The 27,045-nt window shown below is 40.0% G+C and overlaps 1 protein-coding gene across 1 annotated transcript in view; it reads left to right on the top strand.

The window, feature by feature from the left end:
• LOC142134220 (metalloprotease TIKI1-like) overlaps positions 1-27,045 on the top strand; it is a 78,896-nt gene that overhangs the window by 14,989 nt on the left and 36,862 nt on the right. Inside the window, exon 2 of the mRNA XM_075194543.1 lies at positions 1,954-2,514. Within this exon, the coding sequence (XP_075050644.1) occupies positions 1,954-2,514 (561 nt within the window). The remainder of the gene's footprint in view (positions 1-1,953; positions 2,515-27,045) is intronic.

The raw sequence follows: 27,045 nt of genomic DNA, 5'->3' as shown, positions 1-27,045 counted from the left end.
GCGATTCACCGGGAATCGCGGCGTTTGGGATCTAATTCTGCCCACTTCACTAGGAAGTGGGGCACTTCCTAGTGAAGTGGGCAGAATTCGGGAGATTGCCACACTCGCCCGGGAGTCCGGGAGACTCTCACAAAATGCGGGAGTCTCCCGGACATTCCGGGAGAGTTGGCAAGTATGAATTACAGCTGTGAACTGCTGCATTGCTCAGGCTGTATTTACCTGAGCTCATGGAGGCACAGGCCTATAGCATCAATGTTTAGGGGGCTGCAACGGTGCAATATTTGTGTTCCATTTTTTTATGGTTACTTGCCGCCAAGCATTAGTCATCTCACAGTTGTAGCACTTTATTGTTGTTTTAGCACTGGAAGAAAATGAAACTGATCAAATCTGATTGGGCGTAACATGATAGAAGTTTAGGAGCCCCAATGAATGTTTTTACTCACCTTTTTATGCAAATGTGCAGACAGCTTGCTATTTTTTTTTTAATTTTGCCTGTTACTGACACAATGCTGTCTAATACCAAGATGGATTTATAGTGAAAATGTTAGTATGGGCAGCACAGTGGCACAATGGTTAACATTGCTGCCTGACAGCACTGATGTCTTGTGTTTGATTGCAACCATGGTCCTATCTCTGTGGAGTTTGTATGTTCCCCCTGTATTTGTGTGGGTTTCTTCCTGGTGCTACATCATACTTACCAACTTGTTGGAGCTGTCTCCTGGGAGCCTGCCGGGGGAGGTGGGCGTGAGGGGCGCCAAAAATCGCGTCAAATGCTGCGATTTACTGAGAATCGCGGCATTTTGGACCAAATTCTGCCCACTTCACTAGGAAGTCGGGAGATTGCCATACTCTCCCGGGAGTCCGGGAGACTCTCCCAAGATGCGGGAGTCTCCCGGACATTCCGGGAGAGTTGACATGTATGTGCTACATTTTCCTCCCACAATCCAAAAACATAGTGGTAATTTAATTGGCTTCTGACAAAATGGACCCTAGTTTGTGTATGGTAAGGGGCTTAGATTGTATGCTACTAAGGGGCAAGGACTGATGTGAATGATTGTATATTTTCTGTACCACTTTGAGTAATATGATTAATGCTTTGTAAATTAACAATAAAATAATACACTTGCATGCAAGGTGTCAGGGATTAAAAGTATGGGGTTCGCAATTGTAAACTTCCCAAAAACTATTTTTCCGATGTGTGAAACTTTCTAATATCAGTAAAATGCCATACTCAGGCCGCCTTCCTTTTTTTTAACATATAAAAAATACTCACTTTTTAATCCAATCATTTCTATATCTCTCGGCATAGAAGAAAGTGCATGAATGTATGTGTTCAAACAATAAAAATGTAAAGCGTGCAATATTCGTTCTTTAGAAAATACATGACTTTTCCTTCCTTAAATCGATGTTTAGCATAAACATAATAACACAACAAAGACTATAATAAATACTTCTATATCTTGGATAAAACAGTATGTACTTGTCTCCATTATATATACATTTAAATGCATATTTAAATTTTATCCATTAAGCTGCTTGTGCCTTCTTTGAAAGCTGAACTTTCAACTGACCCCTACCACTGCTTTGTGAGTGGTCACATTTGTTTTCTGGATTAAATTAGATTGAAGTAGGGTTCTAAGACTTTAAAAGGTAGAACATGTCAGACACAGTCGTATAATCAGGGATTTGGCATTCTCTTAAATTTCGAACATGTTCATCATGGAAACAATTTTTTTATTACATTTATAATCAGCGTAGTAATCATATTGCTCTTTGAGTCATTCCCTTAAGTTAATTTAGCATTGTGATGGGATGCGTGATTTTGAATGTGATGACATGACTACAAAAAAATGGCTGCCTTTTTCTGTGATTATGATGATGTGAAAAAGAAAAAAATGAATATGATTTTTTTTATGTTGTATAATCTGTGTTTTTTTGTTTTGTTTTTTTCAGCAAAGCCATTTGAACTCCTTTCTCTGGACCATCAAACGAGATCCTCCTTCATACTTCTTTGGCACCATTCATGTCCCATACACAAGGGTGTGGGATTTTATCCCTGAAAACTCTAAGAAAGCTTTCCAGCAGAGCAATATTGTGTACTTTGAGTTGGATTTGACAGACCCCTACACAATCTCTGCTCTAACTAGTTGCCAGATGCTGCCTCAGGGTGAGAATCTACAAAGTGTTCTTCCTAGGGATATTTATCGAAGACTTAAGCGCCATTTGGAATATGTTAAACTCATGATGCCCTCATGGATGACTCCAGATCAAAGAGGGAAAGGCCTTTATGCAGACTACTTGTTCAATGCAATTGCTGGAAATTGGGAAAGAAAGAGACCTGTTTGGGTGATGTTGATGGTGAATTCCCTGACTGAGGTTGATATCAAGTCTAGGGGAGTTCCCGTACTGGATTTATATCTCGCCCAGGAAGCAGAGCGTCTTAAAAAGAGAACTGGGGCAGTTGAGAAAGTAGAAGAGCAATGCCACCCACTTAATGGGCTGAACTTCTCACAGGTAAGGCTGTTGGGGCACATCCAATACATAAAGAACTATACACTGTTTTACTATTATAGTGGTCCACAATAAACTTTACCTCAAGTAAAAGGGAAATCAGCTGTAACTAACAAATATATACCGGTGTTCACAATGACATTTTCACACTTTCACTGTATTAAAAGATTTAAATATACCTATAAGCCCAATTTACCTCACTTACATGGCAGTAGATGGGGCACTGTATTAATACAAACTCTTTTGCAATGGTAACACCAAGGAATGCTGGGATGTTGTTCTCTCTAACATCGTCTGTTCTATTTCTGTCACTTTGTACATTATTTGTGTGACACAGATATTTAATTCTCCATGATATGTCGTGGAACAGTCGTGATTTTTTTTCCTCACAGGACAATCCATGATGTTGAGGTACTGTAGTACTCGATAATGAATTGAATTCCACCTCTATTTTTAAAAAAGTACCTAACTTTATCAAGCATCAACTGAGTCTGTCATACATTTATTTTTTATTTTTTTAACCATTGGTTTAATATTCCATATTTGTATATGTTTACTATTTACAGTCATGGCCAAACGTTTTGAGAATGACACAAATATTGGTATTCACAAAGTTTGCTACTTCAGTGTTTTTAGACCTTTTTGTTAGATGTTGCTATGGTATATTGAAGTAAGATTACAAGCATTTCATAAGTGTCAAAGGCTTTTATTGACAATTACTTTAAGTTTATGCAAAGGGTCAATATTTGCAGTGTTGACACTTCTTTTTGAAGACCTGGCATGCTGTCAATCAACTTCTGGGCCACATACTGACTGATGGCCACCCATTCTTGCATAATTAATGCTTGGATTTTTTTTCAGAATTTGTGGTTTTTTGTTTGTCCACCTGCCTCTTGAGTATTGAACACAAGATCTCAATGGGATTAAGGTCTGGGGAGTTTCCTGAGCCAAATTTTTGAAGTTTTAATCCCCAAGCCACTTAGTTATCAGTTTTGCCTTATGACAAGGTGCTCCATCATGCTGGAAAAGGCATTGTTTGTCACCAAACTGTTTTTGAATGGTTGGGACAATTTTTCACCTAATACAATCTGACCAATCTTCAATGTATTAATTGACTGTGTCAATTCTATAGCAAGTCAATGAAAAATGATCAAATTGAATGGTCAGTTTATAACGTGAGTGACCAGCTTTGTCCATTCTCAGCAACTTCCTTGAGTTTTTAAGTGTTATTTTATGTACAAGAACATTCCGTCTTTAGTTAAACATACTGATCCCTTATGTACAGAACACAGGATGTGTCAATTTGCCCAAAAGATTAAATGATTTCTACGTTTTTTTTTATCTACAAATGAATGGCCAGTAATCACAGCCTTCTCACCTGAAAGTTATCAGTGGACTGAAATCACCAGAAGGCATCTTGTGAATGGTGACAGCTGTGAAAATATTTGAGCCTTTCAGCGAAACAGATATAGTCCTTCTAGAGGAGATCTGTTCGGGGAGCAACAACTTAGGGTGAAAGGTATATTATGGAGAAGGCACATACTGTACAATGGGCCCTGTACAGTTTCTAAAATGTGATCAATGATGTTTATATCTGCATCTTTACCACAGATTATAGGGATGTTCAGCGACAGAGTTGGACCCATCTCTGGAACCAAATCTTCACAGAGCATTTTTTTTTCTGCTCCCTGGTGACATTTTTTGTTTGTTTGATTAATTAAACCTGGTCCAGCGGTTAATGTCTGTAGGTAATTGAATTATTTTTGAGCTACTCTGGAGAAATCATGTGTGTGAACCAGGGACTAGCTGGGCCTCCGAGGTCGGTCTAATAGTGGGCTACCTTGGGCTGGGTCAATGGGCTAACCACATTTTTTTTTCTTTAAAATGTGCACAATAGGCTGGTGGGCCAAGTCTCGCCCCCCGGGTTAAACCTTTCCAGTCAGCCCCTGGTGTCATCTGACATAAATTGTCTAATCACACTTTTTGACTCAGACATTTGGATACAAGTAAATACATAAACACACACACTTACTTGAGTATGCTCCATATCAAAAGCCCATGAATGCAAATAACATTTCCATGTAGAGTCTGGTTGTGACTTAGCATCAGCAGAGAATAAGTGTGAGCGATGGCAGTGCACTTCATATGAAGCTCTATACAATGCCTCTTCAAAATTGGGTATGCCTCATGGTCAGTATAGCGTCAAATCTAATATTGTAGGAAAGCTAGTTCAGCTGGTTCACAACAGGTACAATCCAATGTCATCATCATCACCATTTGTTTATATAGCGCCACCTATTCCGCAGCACTGTACAGAGAACTCACTCACATCAGTCCCTGCCCCATTGGAGCTTACAGTCTAAATTCCCTAACACACACACACAGAGAGAGAGAGACACACTAGGGTCAATATTGATAGCAGCCAATTAACCTAGTATGTTTTTGGCGTGTGGGAGGAAACCGGAGCACCCGGAGGAAACCCACGCAAACACAGGGAGAACATACAAACTCCACACAGATAATGACCCCAGTGCTGTGAGGCAGAAGTGCTAACCACTTCGCCACCGTGCTGTCCACATCTCATTCTTCATCTGCTCACGAACTCATGCTCTTACATACAGTAAAACTGAGTTTCTCTAGCCGCTTCTTAAATGTTTCCCAATATGTCTTGTATTAATGCTATTCTTGGCAATGTACAAATGAATTAGTCTAATTGACTGAACTAGTTAATCAGGCCACAAGCACTGGCACAGTGAAATCTGCAAGGTTTGATGGGGGCATTGAACAAGTGAGCTTAGAAAATGAACGGTTTAGAAATGTGAATCGGCTGATGATAATCTAATGACTTTAGAAATGCTGAGAGACCTTTTTTCCTGCATAATATTCCTATCTAATGTAGGGAAAGTGCATGGAAATTACTTTTTATGTTTAATCTTTCCTGCATAGAAAAATAAACAATTAAGGGAATAGTGGGTTACTGTTAGTCTGAATATTACTTTGATCTGATAAAACTTACTGTACAATATAATGGTCTTGTTCCATTTCCTTTGAATTCAAATCAGAAAATATTCAAGATTCAGAAATATCAAATAAGTAGCCGACCAATTCATATAATGATAATAATAATCAATTTTATTTTGTATGCATATTGTATATCCTTTTGTTACGTAAAGTGAGGCAGTAAAATAAAGGTACTCCTATTGTAAGTAACCTAGATGCATAATTGAAAAGCGATAAATAAATATGTAAACATTTAATTAAATAAAGGGTAGCACTTAATATGTAGCCTGTATGTAGCAATTACACTTTGATGGACTGGTATAATAATTAAGAACTGCAGTCTGTAAGAAGGTACGTACTGTAATAAAAAGGTAACCAGGTCACTATGCAATAGAATCATACCTCTCAATTAGGAGGCAAAAATGTGGGTTCAAACTAGAGATGGTCACTGACCCCCGTGTTTTGGTTTTGTATTCGGTTTTGGATCTGGATTACCGTCGTGTTTTGGTTTTGGTTTTGCAAAACCGCCATTGCGTGTTTTGGTTTTGTTGGAAAATCAATGTTTTTGGGCCTAAAATAACCAAATTTAGTGCTCCACCTGTTTCATAGATAAGTAATCTAATTGTAAAGCTAATAAATTATCAAAAAAACTGTTTAATTCCTGGTAGGTAGGCCTTCATTAATTCTACACACAAAACAGATTGTCTTCCTCTCCATTAATGCATATTGGCAATGCAGCCATCGTCTTTGGATGTATATTACACCCTACACTTATAGTTAAATATGTAAAGAAATGGACAAAGCCAGTTTGGTTTCTGTCTCTATAGCCCCCCCCCCCCCCTCCACTTGTCGAAAGTACAAAAAATTTCAGCCGTTATAGACTGTACAATATTAATTGAAATGGACAAAGCCAGTTTGGTTTCTGTCTCTATAGGCCCCCCTCCACTTGTTGAAAATACAAAAAAATTCAGCCGTTATAGACTGTACAATATTAATTGAACTGGACAAAGCCAGTTTGGTTTCTGTCTCTATAGGCCCCCTCCACTTGTCGAAAATACAAAAAAATTCAGCCGTTATAGACTGTACAATATTAATTGAAATGGACAAAGCCAGTTTGGTTTCTGTCTCTATAGGCCCCCCTCCACTTGTTTAAAATGCAAAAAAATTCAGCCGTTATAGACTGTACAATATTAAGAGAAATGGACAAAGCCAGTTTGGGGTCACTCTGTCTACGACACCCTACCCTTAAGGAGAAATTGCCCAAACAGCAGCCTTTCAAGACGGTACGTGATATGGAAATGCCACAGGTCCCTTTCCTCTTTGGGGGTGGATTGCACCCTGCACTTACATAGAAAGTTTTAAAAAGATGTTATCGTCATCATTTGGAGCTTCATCCTCACCCTCATCAGTGTGTACGTCATCATCACAGACTATCAATTCATCGCCGTTTGAATCCGCCATTAGAGAACAGTCAGTGCTTGGATGTCTTTGATGGTGAAGTCCTCCCTCGTGGAAGATGTAGTTCATTTTTATAAACATAATTTTTTCCACATTTTTTGGAAGTAACCTGCTACGGCGATCACTGACCAAGTTCCCGGCTGTACTGAATACTCGTTCAGAGTACACACTGGAGGGTGGGCAGCTTAGGTATTGCAAAGCAAGTTTGTACATGGGTTTCCAAGTGGCCTGCTTTTCCTCCCAGTAAGGAAATGGACTGTCTGACATTTCCATATCAATTACCTCTTGAAAATAATCCTCCACCATCCTTTGCATGTTTATACTCGTATTGGATGGAGTTATGGGAAAGGTGACACATTTTTTTGAAAAATCATTCAAACCAGCCCAGATGTTAAATTGTTCTGGTCTGCCCCCTGCGTTTTCCCTGCTTCTTTTTGGGAAATTTAATTTTTTACGAGCAGCAGCAGCTTGAAAAAGTGAAGGAGGGCACGTCGTCAAGCCGAGGCCCAGTTCAACGGCCAACTTGCTGAGCAATAGCTCCTTGCAAAAGTTCACATCTCGCTCATTTACAAGTAAAAACTCAATGTAGGTCTTAAACCTTGGATCAAGCACAGTTGCCAAAACGTACTGATCCGAGTTCAAGATCTTAATAACTCGAGGATCATTGTGAAGCGAATTAAGTACTTGATCGACAAGGCCAACATACTTTGCTGAATTGCTTGCTTTCAGCTCCTCCTTCAGTTTCTCAAGCTGCTTTTCCAATAGTCTAATTAAAGGAATGACTTGGCTCAAACTAGCAGAGTCTGCACTCACCTCACACGTCACAACTTCAAATGGTTTCAGCACCTTGCACAGCACTGAAAGGATTCCCCACTGTGCAAGAGTGAAATACATCCCCCCTCCTTTCCCAATGTCATGGCTTGTGCAATATTCTTGGATGGCTTTGCGCTGTTCATCCATCCTCTAAAGCATGTACAGGGTGGAATTCCACCTAGTTACCACCTCTTGCTTAAGTTGGTGGCAGGGCAAGTTAAACTGCTCTTGGAGCTGCTGCAATCTCCTACATGCTGTGGCTGAATGCCTGAAATGGCCTGAAATTTTACGGGCCACCGAAAGCATCTCCTGCACCTCACAGTTATTTCGTAGGAAGCTCTGCACCACCAAGTTGATGGTGTGAGCAAAACAGGGAATGTGCTGGAAATCACCAAGCTGTAATGCTCGCACTATATTGTTGGCGTTATCAGAAATGACATATCCTGGGGAGAGTCCAAGTGGTATAAGCCATGTATCAATCACATCTCTTAGTTTGCGTAACAAATTGTCAGCTGTATGCCTGTTAGTGAAGCCGGTGATACAAAGAGTGGCCTGCCTGTGACAAATGTTACGTAGTGGTGTAAATGCTGCTGCTGTTCCTGCTGGTGAAGGTAAATGACCAACCCAGTGGCCTGTCACAGTCATATAGTCATTGGTTTGGCCACTTCCTCTTGTCCACATATCTGTGGTTAAGTGGACAGTGGGCAGTTTGGCATTTTTCAGCGCAATCTCTACATTTTTACACACTTTTTGGTATAGTTGTGGAATTGCTTTACGGGAGAAATGGTGTTGCGATGGAATTCTGTAACGCGGACACAAAACCTCAATTAACTGTGAAAAACCAGCTGCGTTTATTGTGGAGATTGGACGCAGATCTAACACTAACATTGCAGCCATGGCGTCTGTGATTCGCTTGGCGACTGGGTGACTGCTGTCATATTTACTTCCCCTAGCAAATGATTGTCTGTCACAGTAAATTGCTGAAATGAAGGACTGCTCATTTTCTTGACCTGCCTCTGGGCTGATGATTCACCCCCAGCAGCAGCAACAGCAGCAGTGGGACTAACGCTTTCTTCAGAGGAATCAATAATAGTGCAGGAGTCATCCAGCCTTAATAAGTGGGATGCCGGGCTAACTCTGAGCGCTACTGAGGATATTGATGAGGATGGTGTGGTGGGTGTATTTTGTAGCCATCGGGATGTCAGTGACCGGAGGGTCTTAGTTGATGATGGAGTGCTTGTAATTTTTTTTGGAAGAACTTTCAGCTTTTCCCAATACTTTGCCATGAACTCTCGTTAAATGGCGTAACATAGACGAGGTTCCAAGATGGTTAAGGTCCCTCCCTCGACTGACTGTGGCTTGACATACACTACAAATGGCTATACAATTGTTGTCTGGATTTGGGTAGAAATAATTCCACACATAAGAAGTGGATTTTTTTGTTTTATGCCCAGGCATGACAATGGCCTTTTTCTTGTCACATGCCAGAACTGCTGCCACTGGTGCAGGACTTACACAAACAACCTCATCCTCATCAACATCCTCATTAGCGCCCTCGTCGCCTACACAAATCTCCCCCTCATCCTCTTCTAATTCCAAAGTGGCATCCTCAATTTGTGTATCACCGGCTACACTCGGGCTATTAAGGTACACATCAGCAGAATGCTCACGATTAGACATCCCACTGTTGGATGGACTCTCCACAGTGATTGGTGTCATTTGTGAATCAGAGCAAACATTATCCTCTAATGCCTTACTGTTATCTTGCAGCTCGGCTTTGATGCGTAACAGTAGTTGTGCACCAATTGTAGGCTGGGTAACTTTTTGGGATCTGCCACTAATATAGAAAGATGAAGGCCTCATTCTCTCTTTGCCACTGCGTGTGTAGAATGGCATGTTGGCAAAAAAAATTTTATCGGCACTTTAGTTTTGCTCAGTTACACTTCTTTTTCGCTTCAACACAGTAAAAAAATTTTTGGTGTGTGTTTTTTGGACTGATTTCGAAACACTGTGTAGTTTGACATTGCCTTGCCCAGATGACGTACTGGGAACACTAACATCAGGACTGGTGACAGAACCTGGTTGGCTCATTCTGCTCATATGTGGACTGCTTTGAATTCATTCTGAGCCCAAAGCACTTGTCGTGCTAAAAATTATTTGGTAGATACTGCTGACAAATATGACTTTTGACAGCCAGAAATATTTATGCACAATTATGGGGGACACCCCAAAAGCCCTGGGGAGTGCTAAAAAATATTTGGTTGATACTACTGACAAATATGACTTTTGACAGCTAGAAATATTTATGCACAATTATAGGGGACACCCCAAAAGCATCGGGGAGTGCTAAAAATTATTTGGTAGATACTACTGACAGATAGTAATTTTGACAGCCAGAAATATTTCATCAAAATAATGGGGGACACCCAAAAAGCCCAAAAAAAAATCCTCTATCCTCCTCTCTTCTCTAGCTATTTTTGTTAGCACAATTGGAATCAGAATATTGTATTCTCTGTCCCTGCTATAATCAGCCTGTGACTACACCCTGCTCTCTCCCTCTGTCAAATGGCGATGGATTGCTGTGGAGGCAGGTATTTATAATCTTGAAATATCGCGAGAACCGAGCCCCGAGATCCGACGACGTCACGATGACGTTCGGCCTCGATTTGGATTCCGAGCAGGCGGGAGAGTACCGAGCCTGCTCGGCTTGCGGCTCGGTACTCAGATAGGCAAAGTTCGGGTGGGTTCAGTTCTCGGGGAACCGAGCCCGCCCATCTCTAGTTCAAACTTTGTCACATTGCCCAACCCACACCCCCAATTTGTCCAGCCACTACCACAAATTCAAGAGGCCCTGTCTCCAATCCGCTAAACTTGCCCCTTCTAGGCACCACACATATGATCTGTCCTAAGGAAATCGAGATTGTTAGAGGATAGAGTTATTAGTAGAATAGCCACAGCTGTGACTACGTAAATCAGTCAACCAATAAGATTCTTCTACATCATAAGTAACTCTAGCAACTAAAGTAGAAGTTTATGTGATTATGGTATGTCTATGAAAAGCTATGTCCATAGTTACATTTATATATATTGAATTGGAACTCTAGTAATCTCTCTCAATATTTCATCATGATCATCATTTATTTATATAGCACCACAAATTCCACAGCTCTGTACAAAGAATATTTGTCACTCACATCAGTCCCTTCCCCAATGGAGCTTACAGTATAAAATCCCTAACATAGACACACACAGAGACGGACTAGGGTCAATTTGATAGCAGCCAATTAACCTACTAGTATGTTTTTGGATTGTGGGAGGAAACCGGAGCACCCAGAGACAACCCACGCAAACAGGGGGAGAACATACAAACTCCACACAGTTAAGGCCCTTTTCGGGACCCCAGCGCTGTGAGGTAGAAGTGCTAACCACTGAGCCACCATTCATTTACTATGCGTGCATTGATTTTTCTAAGTATTTACAGGTTTTCAATTAATATACAAAAAATCGTTATTGACTTCAGTGGTAATCAGTATCCCGATGCTTGGGATACAGACACCGAATACACCTACAAAACAAACCCGAACAACGACTGCTGCAAAACAAAATCCGAACATGCTGGTTGCCGGCACTTCATTGTGACATCACTGAAGACAGCTACATCTACATTTAAACAGGTATGTTAATATTAAGGGTTAGGGGTTAGGGTTAGGGGTAGGCTGCGTGAAACATCAGTGACGTCACAATGAAGCACCAGACTCCAGCATCTTCGCATTTTGCACCAGTCACATACCCGTTGTTTCGCTCATTTCCTCGGTCGGTGACAAGTTAAGTGTAGATTTTAATAGGTCGTTGATTTAAGGCTTTGGGTTTCTTTTGTAGGAGTATTGGGTGTCGGTATCACAAGCATCAGGATACCGTATCCAACCCATTGACTTAACTCTGTAATTATATCACTTTCTATCCCATTCCATTTTTCTGTTGCAATACCTCCTCAGATACCATTTATAACTCTCCCCTTTAGTTGTTAACTTCAGTATGTGACCTCTGTACCATACCACTGATTGGTTGCTGTGGGTCTCACTACATTTCCTACACAGCTACCAGTAGAACTGTTTTCATAAATGTCTCTATTGTACTTAGTTATGTCAGAAAGGGGATAATGGGTGGAAATGAATCTTCGTCAGGAATTCATGCAGTAACTCTTTCATCTATTTCCCAGAGCTGCTGTAAGTGTACAGTACTTACAGATAATGAATAGAGCAGTTTTTGTATATGAACACCTCTCCGGAGACAACAGGCTTCATATAACAGCACAGGGACAGGACATAAAGCTCTCTGCTTTCTACATCTCTCTTGTGATTGCATTTTTAATTGGATGTTGACATGTGCCTAGAGAGAACATCGCTTCCTGCTATGTTGTTCTGTGTGGCTGATTAATCAGTATACAATCAGGCCGTCACTACTTGATCATCACTATTCAACAAGTGATTTCTTACAGAGAATAAATATGACACTGTGATGTATACACCCCGATGTCACATACAGGATGGCTGTAGTACTGTTCCTTTTATTTTCCTTCACTGTTATTACCATTTTCAAAGGTTGTCAGTGATAATTCTTCATGTTCAGTGCTCCCAAGGAATGTCGTCCTGAGCTTGCTTGTGCTTGTTCGTAATATGTGTCTCAGAGGTTACACTCATTTCTTTTGTGTGTGATATGTGATAACATTAGACTACAGAGAAAAAGGGCCAAACCATTTACTAGAGGCATTTGTCATTTCTTAGTTTAGATATTGGCTGGTGCAGCAGCTATTATTTCCAAGGGTTACCTTTATGCAGTAAATGATTATACTACTGCATGAAACTGACATTATAACTTTGTAATTCTGTTCAAAACATTTCACTATTTACCTCTGTATAATTGGTATTTTTGCTGTCATTTTATGGTCCTGTATTTACTCCCAGTGATGCAAATGGTGCAAGTAAGGGAGAATAGGCTGGAACAGACTTCACATGAGCCAATACTGCCTGAAGGTTAAGTGACAGGATTATGGTTCAATTTGGACACACAATTTCGATGGCCAAATTGAAAAAGGTCTGATTCACTTCTGGCTCCATTACAATCCGTTAGTGTGGTCGGAGGAGTGCATGTACATACAGGCTGATAGGGGCTACTGGTGGCCATATTCCTCCATGCCGATAATGACCTCTTGATTTTGAAAGGATCATTATAAGGGACCACAGTCATTTTTGGTCCAACATAGTGGAATAATCAGTGCGTATGGGCACTTTAAGGGATAAAAAAACCTTTTGTTTATTGGTTTCCATATCTGAAATGTTCTGCAAAGAAACTGTTTTGAGATATCTATATAGCTTAGCAAACTGTTTTTACATAAAAGTGGACATTTTGTAAAAGAGATTCTGCATAGTTTATTTGAAATTTACAGGTCACTATATTAATTTATCTTAACAAAGATTAGTTACATGAACCTTTGATTACCTGATTACTGCACTAAATAAGAATGATTATAGATTTTTTTTTTACATTGTGTACTTGATGTGACAAATATACAGTCCTCATTTTTGACAGTATTTGCTCAGATTGAAAGTTGTTTCTCTCTTTTTGAGTTATTTTATTGAATAATGAGTCCAAACTCTAAATAGAGGCAAACCAATATTAAGTAAATAGTTTTAATGAACTTTTGTAAGTAATCAATAATTTTTTCCTTTATATAATAGAACATTATTGGTTCCATTTTTTAAGTGCACATCACAAAATGCCTTGGTTTTACAGTGGTACACCTAGAAATGCTTGTCTGCCAAAGTACAGAATGGTTTCCATTTTAAAGTATATGACAATACCCCAAATTCAAGTCACTTTGTCGAATAGAAATGGATGTGTGCCCCATGCCAACCAGAAACTGCCCTAAAAATATGCCCTGTTCAACTTTTTATATTATTTCAATAATCTTACTTCACAAAAGGAAATCTAGATTCTACATTGCTCAACAAAACTAGACTTTCCTGTACTTTACATGGAACTCCCTCACACGGCTCAAGTCCTCCCCTCAGTCTATGGATCCTTCTGCTCATCCGCAGATGATGCCAATTCGATTGGCAAACCCACACACCTTGGTGGAAATCTAGCTTACACAGATCAAAGCACATGGGGGGTCCAAATCCGGTTTTACACTGCACAGTGGACATTTTTCACTTTGTGAATTACCTCTTATATGTGTCTCAATTTATCCATGAACTAATTGCTAGTCTAACAAGCAGACAACAACAATTACATTTAATACGTTTCATGACTAGGTTACCAGTATACACAATTGAATTTAGCAAATAAAAGTGATTTACAAATATATCTTTATTCTCCTGACACTAGCAAAAGTCATAGTAGCCCATACATGGCTTGCTGATGATTACAAAAAATGTCGAGCTCTTGTAAATGATGTTATGGGCCATGAACGCTACATGTTCAATGTTAGAGATGCCAGTCACAAGTATAATCAGATATGGTTTCACTGGTACAATTCCAGGCATAGAATACATTCTGGAAACAAGGACGTTTGTCTGCCTCCTGACTAGTATATCCAAAGGCTTCTCTATGTGGTTCCCTGCTAGCATGTTTATGTGTTGTCCTAAGCTATGTTATTAAATGTACAGAAATTGTTTTATATGCTTTGTTAGTTTATCCTCTGACACAGCTAAATATGTTTCAAATCTCTATATGGAACAATTGCTATTATATCAGCCCTTTCACTAGTAATTGTTTATATCCTATAGTTAAACATGTACCTAACTTGTTACTATTTTTTTAACCTGGATAACTAATATATCATTTCATTGATTAGATTAGCAAATGCATATTAGCATGACATGTCAGTTTATTTTTGTTTTTTGTTGTTGTATAAAATTCTTCCAATAAAAAACCCATGTTTCAAAAACAAAAGAAAAGAATTTAGAAATTCTAAGGGGGAGATTCAATTTACGTCCATGTGGTATGAGGACATCACTGCGATGTCCGGTTGCGCACATTGCCGGCAATTACATTAGGAATCTCCTCTCATTTTTCCTTGCATCTGTATGCAGTACGAGGAAAAATGAGCGGAGACTTCGGCCATAACATCGGCGTGAGGTGTCTCCGCAGACGTTTCAGAGACACTTTGCGTCAAATTGAATCTCCCCCTGTTTGTGGTACCTGTACTGTACCTGAAAATAAATATTAAGGTGTATCATCATCATCATTATTTATATAGCGCCACTGATTCCGCAGTGCACTACAGAGAACTCATTCACATCAGTCCCTGCCGCATTGGAGCTTACAGTCTAAATTCCCTAACACACACACACACAGACAGACAGAGAGCGAGAGAGAGACTAGGTATCAGGGATAGAAATAGATAAACTTCTGTCTGAATGATATACCAACAGTCTATTCACAATGCTACACCAATTTAACACAATAGTTACAGAACATGTATTGCAAAAATACGCTGTATAATTCAGGGGTGGGCAAACCTGTCCTCAAGGGCCATATCCAGTTCATGTTTTTAGGATTTCTTTAATCATGTACAGCTGAGTTAATCTATTTGGCTGGGTCAGTAATTATCCCACCTGTTTCTACAGACAGAAATCCTAAAAACATGAACTGGATATGGCCCTTGAGGACAGGTTTGCCCACCCCTGCTGTATATTGTCCACACCTGTGTCATAGAAATATCAGACAATAAAGAATACTGCTCTGCACTAAGGAGACAGTGAAGCCCTCTGCTGTCCAGAAATTATAGTACACCTGCTCCACACATGCATAGAGGATAATGGTTGAGGTCTTTTAAGACTTTCTGCAACCCCGTTGTTTCCTTTTACAAGGCTATTTAGAGAAATAACAATGGCCATTCAAAGGTACTGTATCGTTCGATAGGGTCGATAGGTCAGACATAAAACACTAGATACATATAAAATACACACAATACACATTGCAATTTGTTCATATACATGATGCATGTCTGCAGCTGATCTTTAATAAATATGCAGAATTAATTCCGCTTTTAAATGGGTGACCTGAAAGCTGTAGCTATACCCAACAACAGCATAATGCAATTTTAACTCTTTGTATTACTATACTGGTCATTCAGAGGCGGAACTAGCGAGCTGTGGGCCCCGTTGCATCTGCCATGCAGTTGGCCCCATTATCTCCATGGCTATTGTCGCACCAATGGTAGTTCTGCCACTGTGATCATTGTCACTAATAATACATAGAAAATGTCACTTTGAATTATTACCCATTATCAGTTTTGGACCAAAACCCATAATTAAAGCTGCACTACCACCTAGAAAACATTTTTATAAATGTACCCCCTACCTCGACCCTTCTCTCCCCACCGCAGCCCTGGGAGCTGCTTCATATGGCTGTTTTCCCTGGTTTTCACAGTACTGAAAACCTGGGAAGGGTGCAGGGGCTGTGTGAGTGGGAGGACCAATCACCTTCTATGCTGCTATTTACTGATGGTTAGCTTTATTTCATTTCCGGCTCTGTAATACATAACGGACAGAGTCTGGGAACATTGTTTGCATGTAGCATTCCCTGGGGGAGGGGGCACTTTAAGAAAATTATTTCCTAGGTATTAGTGTAGCTTAAAATACAACTTTTTGTGTCTTGCTGTGCTCTATTTTAAAAAATGTATTAATTATATTGTTCATGTGCATACGTGTCCCCTTAAAACTAATGGATGTCTCACGATCTCCACAACATCAGGGAATATTAAGGTAAAGTCCATATAGGCTGTGTCCCACAAAACTAGATCTCATCTCATTCTTTACAGAATCTAATGCATTACTGTGGTTAGCCTGTGTTCTCTATGGTACAACCAGGGGCAGGCTGGGTTGAGGGACAGGGCGGCATCTGCCTCCCAGGCGGTCCCATAGAGGGCTGTCTTGAGCTGAGTCACTGTACGATCTGCATTTTCTTTCCTTTAAAATGTTCCTAATAGGCTGCTGAGTCGAGTCTTGGCCCCTGGGCTAAAATTTGCCAGCCCTCCCCAGGGTACAACCCAATACATCTTTATCTGGGCAGCTCCATCCATCACAAAGATTACTATTTTCCTACTCATGCATTTGCATCCTTTATGCACAGTAACTTATGGAAGTACCCAAATATTATCACAAATCCTCAGAAATTGCCATGACATATCTGCAATTTAGTATATATACGTCCATTTAATGTTTAGTCATTTAAAACTGTGAACTGCAGTTTCTATTGAGATGGTTTCTGCTGTCATAGTTAAGCTACACTAAGCTTTAAAAATAATTATATTGTTTTCCTTCCTTCTTCCACCATGAAATGATTTCATACAAAGACATTCCTTAACCATGACAGGCCGTCATAACTGCCAGCTTTAAAGACTGTTAAATGAGGACTCTTTTAGGTGGCCTCAATTCTAGGAGAGAAAGCCCAGCTGTCAGTTTCAATAGTATCACAAGAACTAAATCAAGTGCAGTGTATGTTATTCCATGGTCAGAGGGCACTTTTTCGGTGAAAATTAGAATTATTAGCATGACAAAAAACACATTATTGACCTTCATATCTATTGTCTGTAGATTTCAGCATTGATGTGATGAACAGCTCAGGTAGCAAAGAGAGCACATCAGACATGGGTAACTATCACACACCCAGTGTGACAGCAAGATTGTGAGATAAATATGGAGGAACTGATATCCTTTCTTGCAAAGTTTCATTTTATACTAAGCTGTTTTTACAAAGTTTAGCATGTTTCCTTAACTAGAATTAAAGACGTTAAGTGGCTTTCAACCTTTTGGGGAGAGAGCAAAAGAACAGAATATTGGGGCAGTGGATTGAGCAGATGTGAGAGTTTAGTTGTGTAGACTTGAATGCTGGCAGGGTGGCGATTGGCTAATTTGAGTAGCATAATACCATAACCCTTTCATATGTAAAGTGAAGCTTTGATCCAAGTTGGATGAAAGTTCTGAAAAGTGGAGATGGTGGCAGTGGGTCTTTTGTCTTTGACATAAAAAGGCATCTGCTGTACTCTCACTCTCCCAGCCCCCCTTCAAGCTGAACTCCCAACAATGATTGCAAGGAACAGGGACCAACCGAATGAATTCTCCTAACTAAAGAAATGTACAAGGGGATGGCAGCTTAAACTGACAGTTAGACACTTGTTAGACTTGTTGAATTAATCTCAGATAAGATAACAGACTTTTGAAAGAATTATAAAACATTAATGAATAAATCTTCTTGTCTTTAATTGGCTCTTTTTTGTTACTTAAATGTGATGTATTTTATAGGATAATGTATTAATTGTTTAATAATGGAGAAACAATCAAGTACATATAGTTAGAAAAAAAGTGCAGACAGAAATAGTGTGAGTTCCTCCAAAAAGTGACCTTCCTGCACCTGTACTTTGTGCTGGGGTACATGTGTAAGGATTAGGAATGTGCCACTGGTGCTAATAAAATAAATTGGGAAATTAGATTGTAAGCCCCATTGGGGCAGGGACCAACATGTCTGAATAAAGGATAATAATAATAATAATAATAATAATAATAATAATAATTTACCCATATATGCAAAATACTATTAAAATACTTATGGTTGATAACATAAACAATAGACCTTAGACTTAACCTTAAATCTTAAGTAAATATAGTAAAAGACACCATACCGACCTGATGGCAAATAACTCATATTTATTTAAATAAAACCGTAGCTGGTATGGTGGCGGGAGAACACTGTATTCGACCTTGTCCATCCAAAGCGCACACTGCTTGTTAAACTTAATGGGACAGCCGTCCCCAGGCAATCTGGATCCCGCACCCCTCGGGGCTAATCGTAAGTTAGCCCAGATGAACTGTACTTGCACCGAACCTAAGCCGATTCTTCGAAGGGCACAGGTTCCAAATACCCGACTACCATAAATGTGTGTTTTCCCACTTTGTTTATATCGTATAGTGTTCACCAGCTACGCCAGGTTCCCTCCTAAACCAAGGCCCGCCACCATACTACCCCTTAACGAACTCGCCTAACATCTTATAAATCTCCGCTAACCCTTCATTTGTTAGGTGCCTCCCATCAAGTCTATAGAGGCCCGGGTTCGGAAATCTAATTCCCGGGTTTTCAATTCTCAGTTCACCGATTGACATCAGATATTTGACCACGACCGTATTCACCTTCTTACAGGCACGGCCCACCATTCTTCCATCTGGAACAGATCTCCAGACTATGTCGGACCAGCACAGAAACAGCTCAGGCCAGGATGCATGCACCCATACTAGGTTGGACACTATTGCGAGACTCAATAGATTTAGTATTGCCGAAATAATTTCCACCCAGATGTATAACCAGAATATGGGGAACCCCGCTCTCCGCTATTTTTCTGGACAGTAGTACTTAAAACTTGGCCACCTCATTACCCTACTACCTAACCAAGATACGACTACTGGGCAGGGGAACGCAGCTGTTCGATGCAAAGCAGCCCAGTACACAAACGAGTGACCTAGGACCCAGACCTTCAGTGGAGTTTTATGCACTGTAATGCAGCAAAAACAACACTGTTAAAGCACCAAACGGCAACATAGCAATCCCATTGTACACGAAAGCCACTGCACATCGAGACAAACGAGACCCACTCACAGTAAAAGAATTAAAATTGGGGTAGATAAGGAGGAAACAAAAAAGAATTAGAAGGAGAATGAGAAAAAGAAGAGGATGGTGCCGCCCAAAAGTAAAAACCGTCAAAACCTTGTGATACCAATAGCCAATCAGGTCCACTTTAGAGGGAAAATCCGGAGAAATCCCTTCGTACCCCTGCACCCAAAAGCAGCAAGCAACAAAGTCCTGTGACAACCCATGAATAGGAGGATATGCAAAGTTCAAGAAAGAGAGGGCCTCATGTATCACCGATATGCAGTGGACTTTCATCCGCCTAACTATATATTTTCCTAACTGAATATATGGGCCTGACTCCCCATCCACAGCTACAGATGTGACAGCAACTATTCTAAACGAACGTGTGCCAAATTGCTTACTATTCAATCACAAGGCGTCTAGCGTGCACTTAAAGACCACTGTAAACTGGTGCCACTTGAGAGGGGGGGCCATCAATCACTACGCACCAGCCACAGAAACGCATCCTTTGACCTCAGCCCAGAAAAGCCAGCGACCACTTGCACCGGGCAAACCGAACACAATATTACAAACAGCTCTGTGACACCATGCACTGATCTGTGTACTACATGCACTGCCCCGTGTACCACATGCAGTGTACTATAATATCACATATTAGTCTATGTTACAATCCACATACAGCTCTGTGACAACAAACACTGCTCTGTGTCCCACATGCACTGTGAATAATACCACAGGCAAAAAACAAGTGAAGCAGGGAGAAGGAGGAAGAGATACAGGCAGTAAAAGGTAAAGTGAAGAAACAATGTAGGACAAAGGCAAAATTCAAGGAACAAATGCAATGGCTACTTATTCCTTGCTGTCCTGGGCTAAGAGAGTGAGCTTACTCCACCCCACTCCTCTTAAACTGATCCCTGTCTCTGCTCATTCATGATACTTGTGTGCACATTACCACACCTACTAATTTTGTTATGTTATGTACTCCAAACCACAGCTTTTAGTTTCCCTCGGGCTTATTTCATCCCTCAGTTCTAATTCTTGGCACTGGCAAGGAAACAGTCTGCCATTTTTCATGGTACGTTGACTAATTAAGCGGCGAGCTGTAGGGGAAGCAAGTAGGGACCATTATATTTATATTATAATCTACTCCCTCCTTATATATTATATTTTTAATTTTACATCACATTGTTTTTATAAAGCCATGCCAAAGAAAAACTTTTAGTTTGCTAGCCAGTCACTCCAGTGCAATTTATAGCCCAGACATGAGTAATCATTATCCCAACATAGGCAATCACCATGCTGTTCCTTCTGCATCAGTGTATAAGAAGCACACTGGTGGCTGAAAGAATGCCGGATCAGCATACTTGCTTCCCTCCACAATACATTGTCCCACTTCCTGACAAACATTGATGAGTTCCTCATGCACTGATGTAGTTGGAAGCGCACAGTGATTGGTCTGAAATAATCACAGTTTCCATTCTTCAATATATGGGGAGTGCACTGGGGACTGCAAGAGGTATAGGGAATAAAGAGAATTCCAAGTGACTTTTGGAAAAAGTAACCCAGCTATCAAAATAAGGTAATACAGTGAAAGTAAAGGTATATAGCTGGGCTTTGGGCATCCCAGGGGACATATTGGAACAGTTTTTTAAAAGAGGGCATTTCAGGCCAACAGGTGAAATATCCACATAAGAGTCATGCCTGTTTTATGAATGTGGTTTTGAAATCATTTTCATTCTACCTCCCACTTCACATTTATATAGACCCTTCTTTTTGCCATTCTTTTACTTACATTTCTTTGAAATGCACTCACAAATTGCGCTTGTCAAAAATGACATTTACATCTGTTTTGGCTCATACAGTCGAATACTACATTGACGCCATTGGCAATACAAATGCCCAGCACTCACAGAATAATGTACATTTTCCTAGCAGAAAGAAAAAGTGTTAGACATCTAAGACAGGTAAAATGAATTTAATTATCCACAAGACTTCGGAAATCTTTTTAGAATGTACAGGCGCACAGATATTAGAAAAGAATAATGGTGAACAACAAAATGTTCTTATCCAGAAGTGCCACTGCTGTATTGCTTATTTAAAGGTACAGTAACAGGATTTTTTTCATTGGGTATTGGTGAAACAAGTCCCCAGGGCAGGACTAATATAGTTCAAAAGCTTTTCTAGTTGGCATGGTGGCACAGTGGTTACTATTGCTGTCTCTCAGTGGTTGGGTCATGGGTTTGATTCCAACAAAGACCTATTCAAAATCCAGGCTTTGGGAACTGCCCCTGTAAAATCAATCTGTGCCTACATTTGCAGGACTGCGGGTCTAACTAGAAATGAATAGGTCACTTCAGAGTTCACTATTACTAAAAGACTACTTGGTTTAGCCTCATTTAAGTTTTTATTGAATTATAAGAGTTATGGAATCTCAGGGTCTGTCTACTGATGTGTCATTTTTGCATATTTTTAAAATTATTTTCACCAAAATTAGAAATTAAAGTAAATGTATCCTTTGTATAGAGTTATGCCTCCCTATTAACCTTGCCATTTATACTAGAGGAAAAAGTCTAATCTCAACTGCTTCAGAATTCTAACTTCTAATTTTGTGCTCAGCATCACTGGGATATGGGTGCAGGAGTAACATAGAAACAAAGAAACATAGAATTTGACAGCAGATAAGAACCACTTGGCCCATCTAGTCTGGCCATTGTTTTATTAACCTATGGGGACCTTAAACCTCATTTGATCCCTTATTCTTTATAAAGATATTCTTATGTCCATCCCAAGCATGTTTTAACTGCTCTACTGTATTAGCCTCTACCACCTCTGATGGGAGGCTTTTCCAATTATCGACTACAGCTTTCTGTGAAGCAGTTTTTCCTCAAATTTCCTTTGAAACTACTTCCCTCCAGTTTCAGTGCATGTCCTTGTGTTCTAGTACTTCTCTTCCTTTAAAGAATGTTTCCCTCATGTACCTTATTCAAACCCTTGATAGATTTTAAAGTTTGACCGAATTGACTGGTCATTTCTTCCCGTTCCCTTCTCTGCTCTAAACTATACATATTAAGTTATTTTAGTCTTTCCGGGGAAGTTTTGTGCTGTAGGCCATGCACCATTTTAGTTGCCCTTCTTTGTACAGTCTCTAATGTATTTATATCCTTCTGGAGATATGGCCTCCAGAACTGAACACAGTATTTTAGATGAGGCCGTGCCAATGACCTATACAATGGCATTATTACTTCTTTCTTTCTGCTACTGATTCCTCTCCCTATGCAACCAAGCATCTGACTTTCCTTCCTCATTGCTTTGTTACATTGCTCACCTGAAATAGTGACTTCTGGATCCCTTTTTTCCTCCTTGATCTATTACTTTAGTCATCCAGTCAAAAAAGTCAATAAGATTTGCTTGATATAATATTCCCCCAGTAAATCCTGTTTGGGATCCTGTAAATTACTGGATTTGAGATATTCTATAACTCTTTATTTTAAAAGTGTTTCCATCAATTTCCCTACTACTGATGTAAGGCTCACTGGCAGGGCCGCCATCAGGGGGGTACAGGGGGTACTGTTGTACCGGGCCCGGGCTCTCCAGGGGGCCCGGCACAACACACACTTACCAGGGGGCCCGCTGTATTTCCATCCACGGAGTCTCCGCAGCTGTCCGCTGCTGTCTTCAGCCTTGCTGTCACCATGACAGCCAGGCAGCAGAATGCGATCGCAGGGGCGGAGAAATCATTCCCCTGCGATCATGTGATCGCAAGCAGCTGTCAATCATGATCGCAGGGGAATCATTGCTCCGCCCCTGCGATCATGTGATCCTTCCTTCTCCCTGATTGTGTGACGTGACATCACACCACTGTTCCCGCCGCCGCAAAAGAAGAAGGAGCAGCACCTGCAACTGTAAGTATATGTCATGTCATGTTTATTATTGTGTCTGGGAGAATGAAGGATGGATGTATTAAGTGTTGATATGGTAATAGAGCACATTAGTCAACGTGACAACACTGAGACACGGAATAAGCAGCGCATAAGCAGGGCATACATGCTTCACTCTAATCTAATACTACACAGCCTACCTATCCTTTGCTATACAATAACATACGTACAATGAATTAATTCTACTTCCTGCTCAGTACTTGCATTTATATTTCCAAAGAGTATATTATATATTAGTATATTAGTATATTATTTATTATTGTAATTACACGATTGGGCTAAGGATTTTTTTATGTTGTTAGGAGGCAAACTGGACCTAGCTGCGTGGCAGCTCAAAACACAGAAGTAGAACCTTTCTACAGGTTTGAATAGAGTGGGGAGGAGGGATCAACAGAAAAGAGGTAAGAAGGGGTAACAAGAGACCCCACTCAAAACCCAGAAGCTGGAAAGATGGGCTCCCCAGACAAGGCATAGAAGAGAGAGAGAGGGGAACACCAGATAAAGTACAGAAAGGGGGGAGTCCGGACAACACTGAGAAGGGTTTAGAGGGTCATTAATAATACATAATATTGTAGGAGAGCACAACAAAGCCCAGCAAGATCTTCATTTTTCCACCTCTTCGGAGATGGGAGAAATTAAGCTTCAACCCGTACTGTCAATGGAATGCCATTTGCACTTTCCAGGCACACTTTAAGTGGGAACACATATTTGCAGGCACATGTCAACTTATGCAATAAAAACATCCAAACATTTAGTATTATAGTGACATATGAATTAAAAAGTCTTGATGGTCCCTTTTTTTTATGATTCAATAACAATATAACAAGCTAAAAACAAATATAACAGTTGAAATTAGTGAAGGGGTGGTAATAGATTAGTTTGTAAGTGCAATATTTCAGCTATGCGTGTTTTCAGATAGGCCTGCAAATCCGCTGGAGTGATATCCATTTTATGGGGGCAGTTAACATTACCTGGAAGCATGTATAGACTATAAAATGCTCTTGGTGGACAAATATACACATTGCCAGAAATAAAAATGCGGTACAGGCACATGTTTATGCAGTTTATAAATACTCTTACTGACTACAGTGAGCAAGAGGTGAGGATTTGGTAATAAAGCTGTGTCATTACCATATCTAGCAATTTCTCTTTGCAGACTAATTTAATTTGTAGCATTTTCCAGTTCAGGATATACATAGATAATGTTTATTGCTATGTACAATAAGAGCCCTAATTAGAATGTGATGCATTTTATTTATTGACAACACTATCAAAACACAATTTTGTCTTAACATATATGATGCTTCATTATTTTATTATTTTGTGTACAAATAGGGTAAGGTGATTTATGCATTTACTACTAACACTTTAAAGCCACATCTCTGTGCTACCATTAGGCAGAAATATATACAAATCCTTGGCATGTATAAAGTTGACATAATCATCTTGTATGTATGCATGAGTGGGCATGCTGTGAATAAAAATTAGACTAAAAACTGCCCCAGGCTTAACCGTAGTTCATAAGTCTAATGGTGGTAGATTGCAATGCCCCCTTTGGAGGATATGTTTTTATGCTGCCCTTGGAGTGATATGGAATGAACAGAACCACCTTTGTAGAATCTAGTATGGTATTGCGCTAGTAAAGCACTAGCCACACCCACATAGTAAGTTGTCCACACCCACTCTGCAAATGTCACTCCCACAAAGATGGGGGGGCGCCGGTGCCCTGTCTCGCCCAGGGCACTAAAATGTCTAGCTACAGCACTGACAAATATTCTTTGTACAGCACTGCAGAATTGATGCACTATATAAATAGATGATGATGAGGATGATGATCTTCTACAGTGCACAGTGTATCAGTTTATAGGCATGTAAACAACGTTTTTTTATTGATGAAGAAACCAAATGGAATAAAACAACTCATGTTTTGATAAGAGACTTATTGTCCTCATATCTTGTAAGGATAAACAGTTTGTGAAGCATTTTTTTTTTTTTTTTTGGGGGGGGGCCCTGCCTGCGTCATTTGTACTGGGCCCCATGATTTCTGATGGCGGCCCTGCTCACTGGTCTGTAGTTGCTCGCCTCTTCCTTGCTTCCACTTTTGTGTATTGGGACTACATTTGCTCTTTTCCAGTCCTCTGCAATTACTCCTGTAGCTAGTGACTGATTCAATAATTCCGTTAATGTTGTTACCAACACCCCTGTAAGCTCTTTTAGTATCCTTGGATGTATCCCATCTGGCCCCATTTATTTATCCACTTTCAGTTTTGAGAGTTCTGTCATGACCTTCTCCTCTATAAATGTACTTGTATCTACCTCATCTTTATGAGTATACTTGCAACTTAACTGTGGTCCCTTCCCAGCTCTTTCTGTAGTGAACACTGAGCAAAAAATAATTAAGATAATCTGCTATTACCTTGTCTCCCTCAACAAGACTTTCACTCTGTCTTTAGTCTCATTATTCCTCCTTTTTTTTGTCTACTTTCACTTATATACCGAAAAAAAGTTTTGCCCCCTTTACCTACTGACTGGGCCATTTTCTCTTCAGCTTGTGCCTTTGCACATATGATTACCTTCTTAGCCTCCTTGGGCCTGAGTCATTAAGGAGAGCAAAGCATAAAAAAAGGAGTAACATTTGCACATGGGCAAAACCATGTTACATTGGAGGGGGAGGTAAATTTAAAATGTGGGGACATATTTATAGTTGGGGTATGACATGTCCTAGATCAACTTTAAATTTTAGTGTAAAGATAAAGCTATTAAGTATTTGTGGCTACATGAAAAAACAGCCAGTATTTAACGTATGTGCAAAATAATAAACTAATTTGCACCCCTTACATTGAAACATGGTTTGTCCCAGAGAACATTTACTTTTTTTTTGCCTTAATGACTCAGGCCCCTTCTGTCTAGCATGATGCACCTCTTTGCCTTCATTATTCTGAGTCTGCTTATATTTCCTAAAGGCCATCTTTTTTTTTTTTTTTTTATAATATTTATCTTTATTGAAGTTTTTAAGGCAGTTTCAACAGAGATTCACAAGAACAGATAAGTGGGTAACAAAACCACCTCATTAATACAAAATGTCATAATAACATATTCAAGTAAATGTTATAATAGAAGAAGAAGGAAGAGAGAAAAAGGAAAAGACAGAGACGGGGATAGGTAAGGGGGGGGGGGGCAATGTTTCCTAGTACAGATTATGTAAATAAACAATTCAAGTCCTAGCAAGGAGAGTAGGTGAGAGAACTGGTTTGTTTAAATGATTAAATTTATCGAAGTCCTGGAATTCGAGCCATGGGCTCCAAATGGAGCAATATTCAGTAACTTTATCAGCAGATGAAAGTAAAAGCTCATCCATAACTCTATAAAACTCCAATCTCTGGAACCACTCCCGGATGGTTGGGGGGTTAGGAGATTTCCAATGGGTTGGAATCACTGCTTTCGCAGCCGAAATCAGATAACGTAAAATGTTTTTTTTAAACTTGGAAATTGGAACGTTGATCTTGTTGAGAAGTCAGAAGGCGGGACTATCAGGAACATCATCTCCTAATATTTCAGCAGAGACCTCCATGACCTTGGACCAGAAAGGTCTGAGTATCTCACAATCCCACCAGATATGCATAGTAGTGCCCCGGGCATTCTGGCATCTCCAACAGGAGTCAGAAACACCCTGGCA

The sequence above is a fragment of the Mixophyes fleayi genome, unplaced genomic scaffold (genome assembly GCF_038048845.1).
Source record: "Mixophyes fleayi isolate aMixFle1 unplaced genomic scaffold, aMixFle1.hap1 Scaffold_46, whole genome shotgun sequence".
Classification (NCBI taxonomy): Eukaryota; Metazoa; Chordata; class Amphibia; order Anura; family Limnodynastidae; genus Mixophyes; species Mixophyes fleayi.
This window is presented reverse-complemented; position numbering and strand designations above follow the sequence as displayed.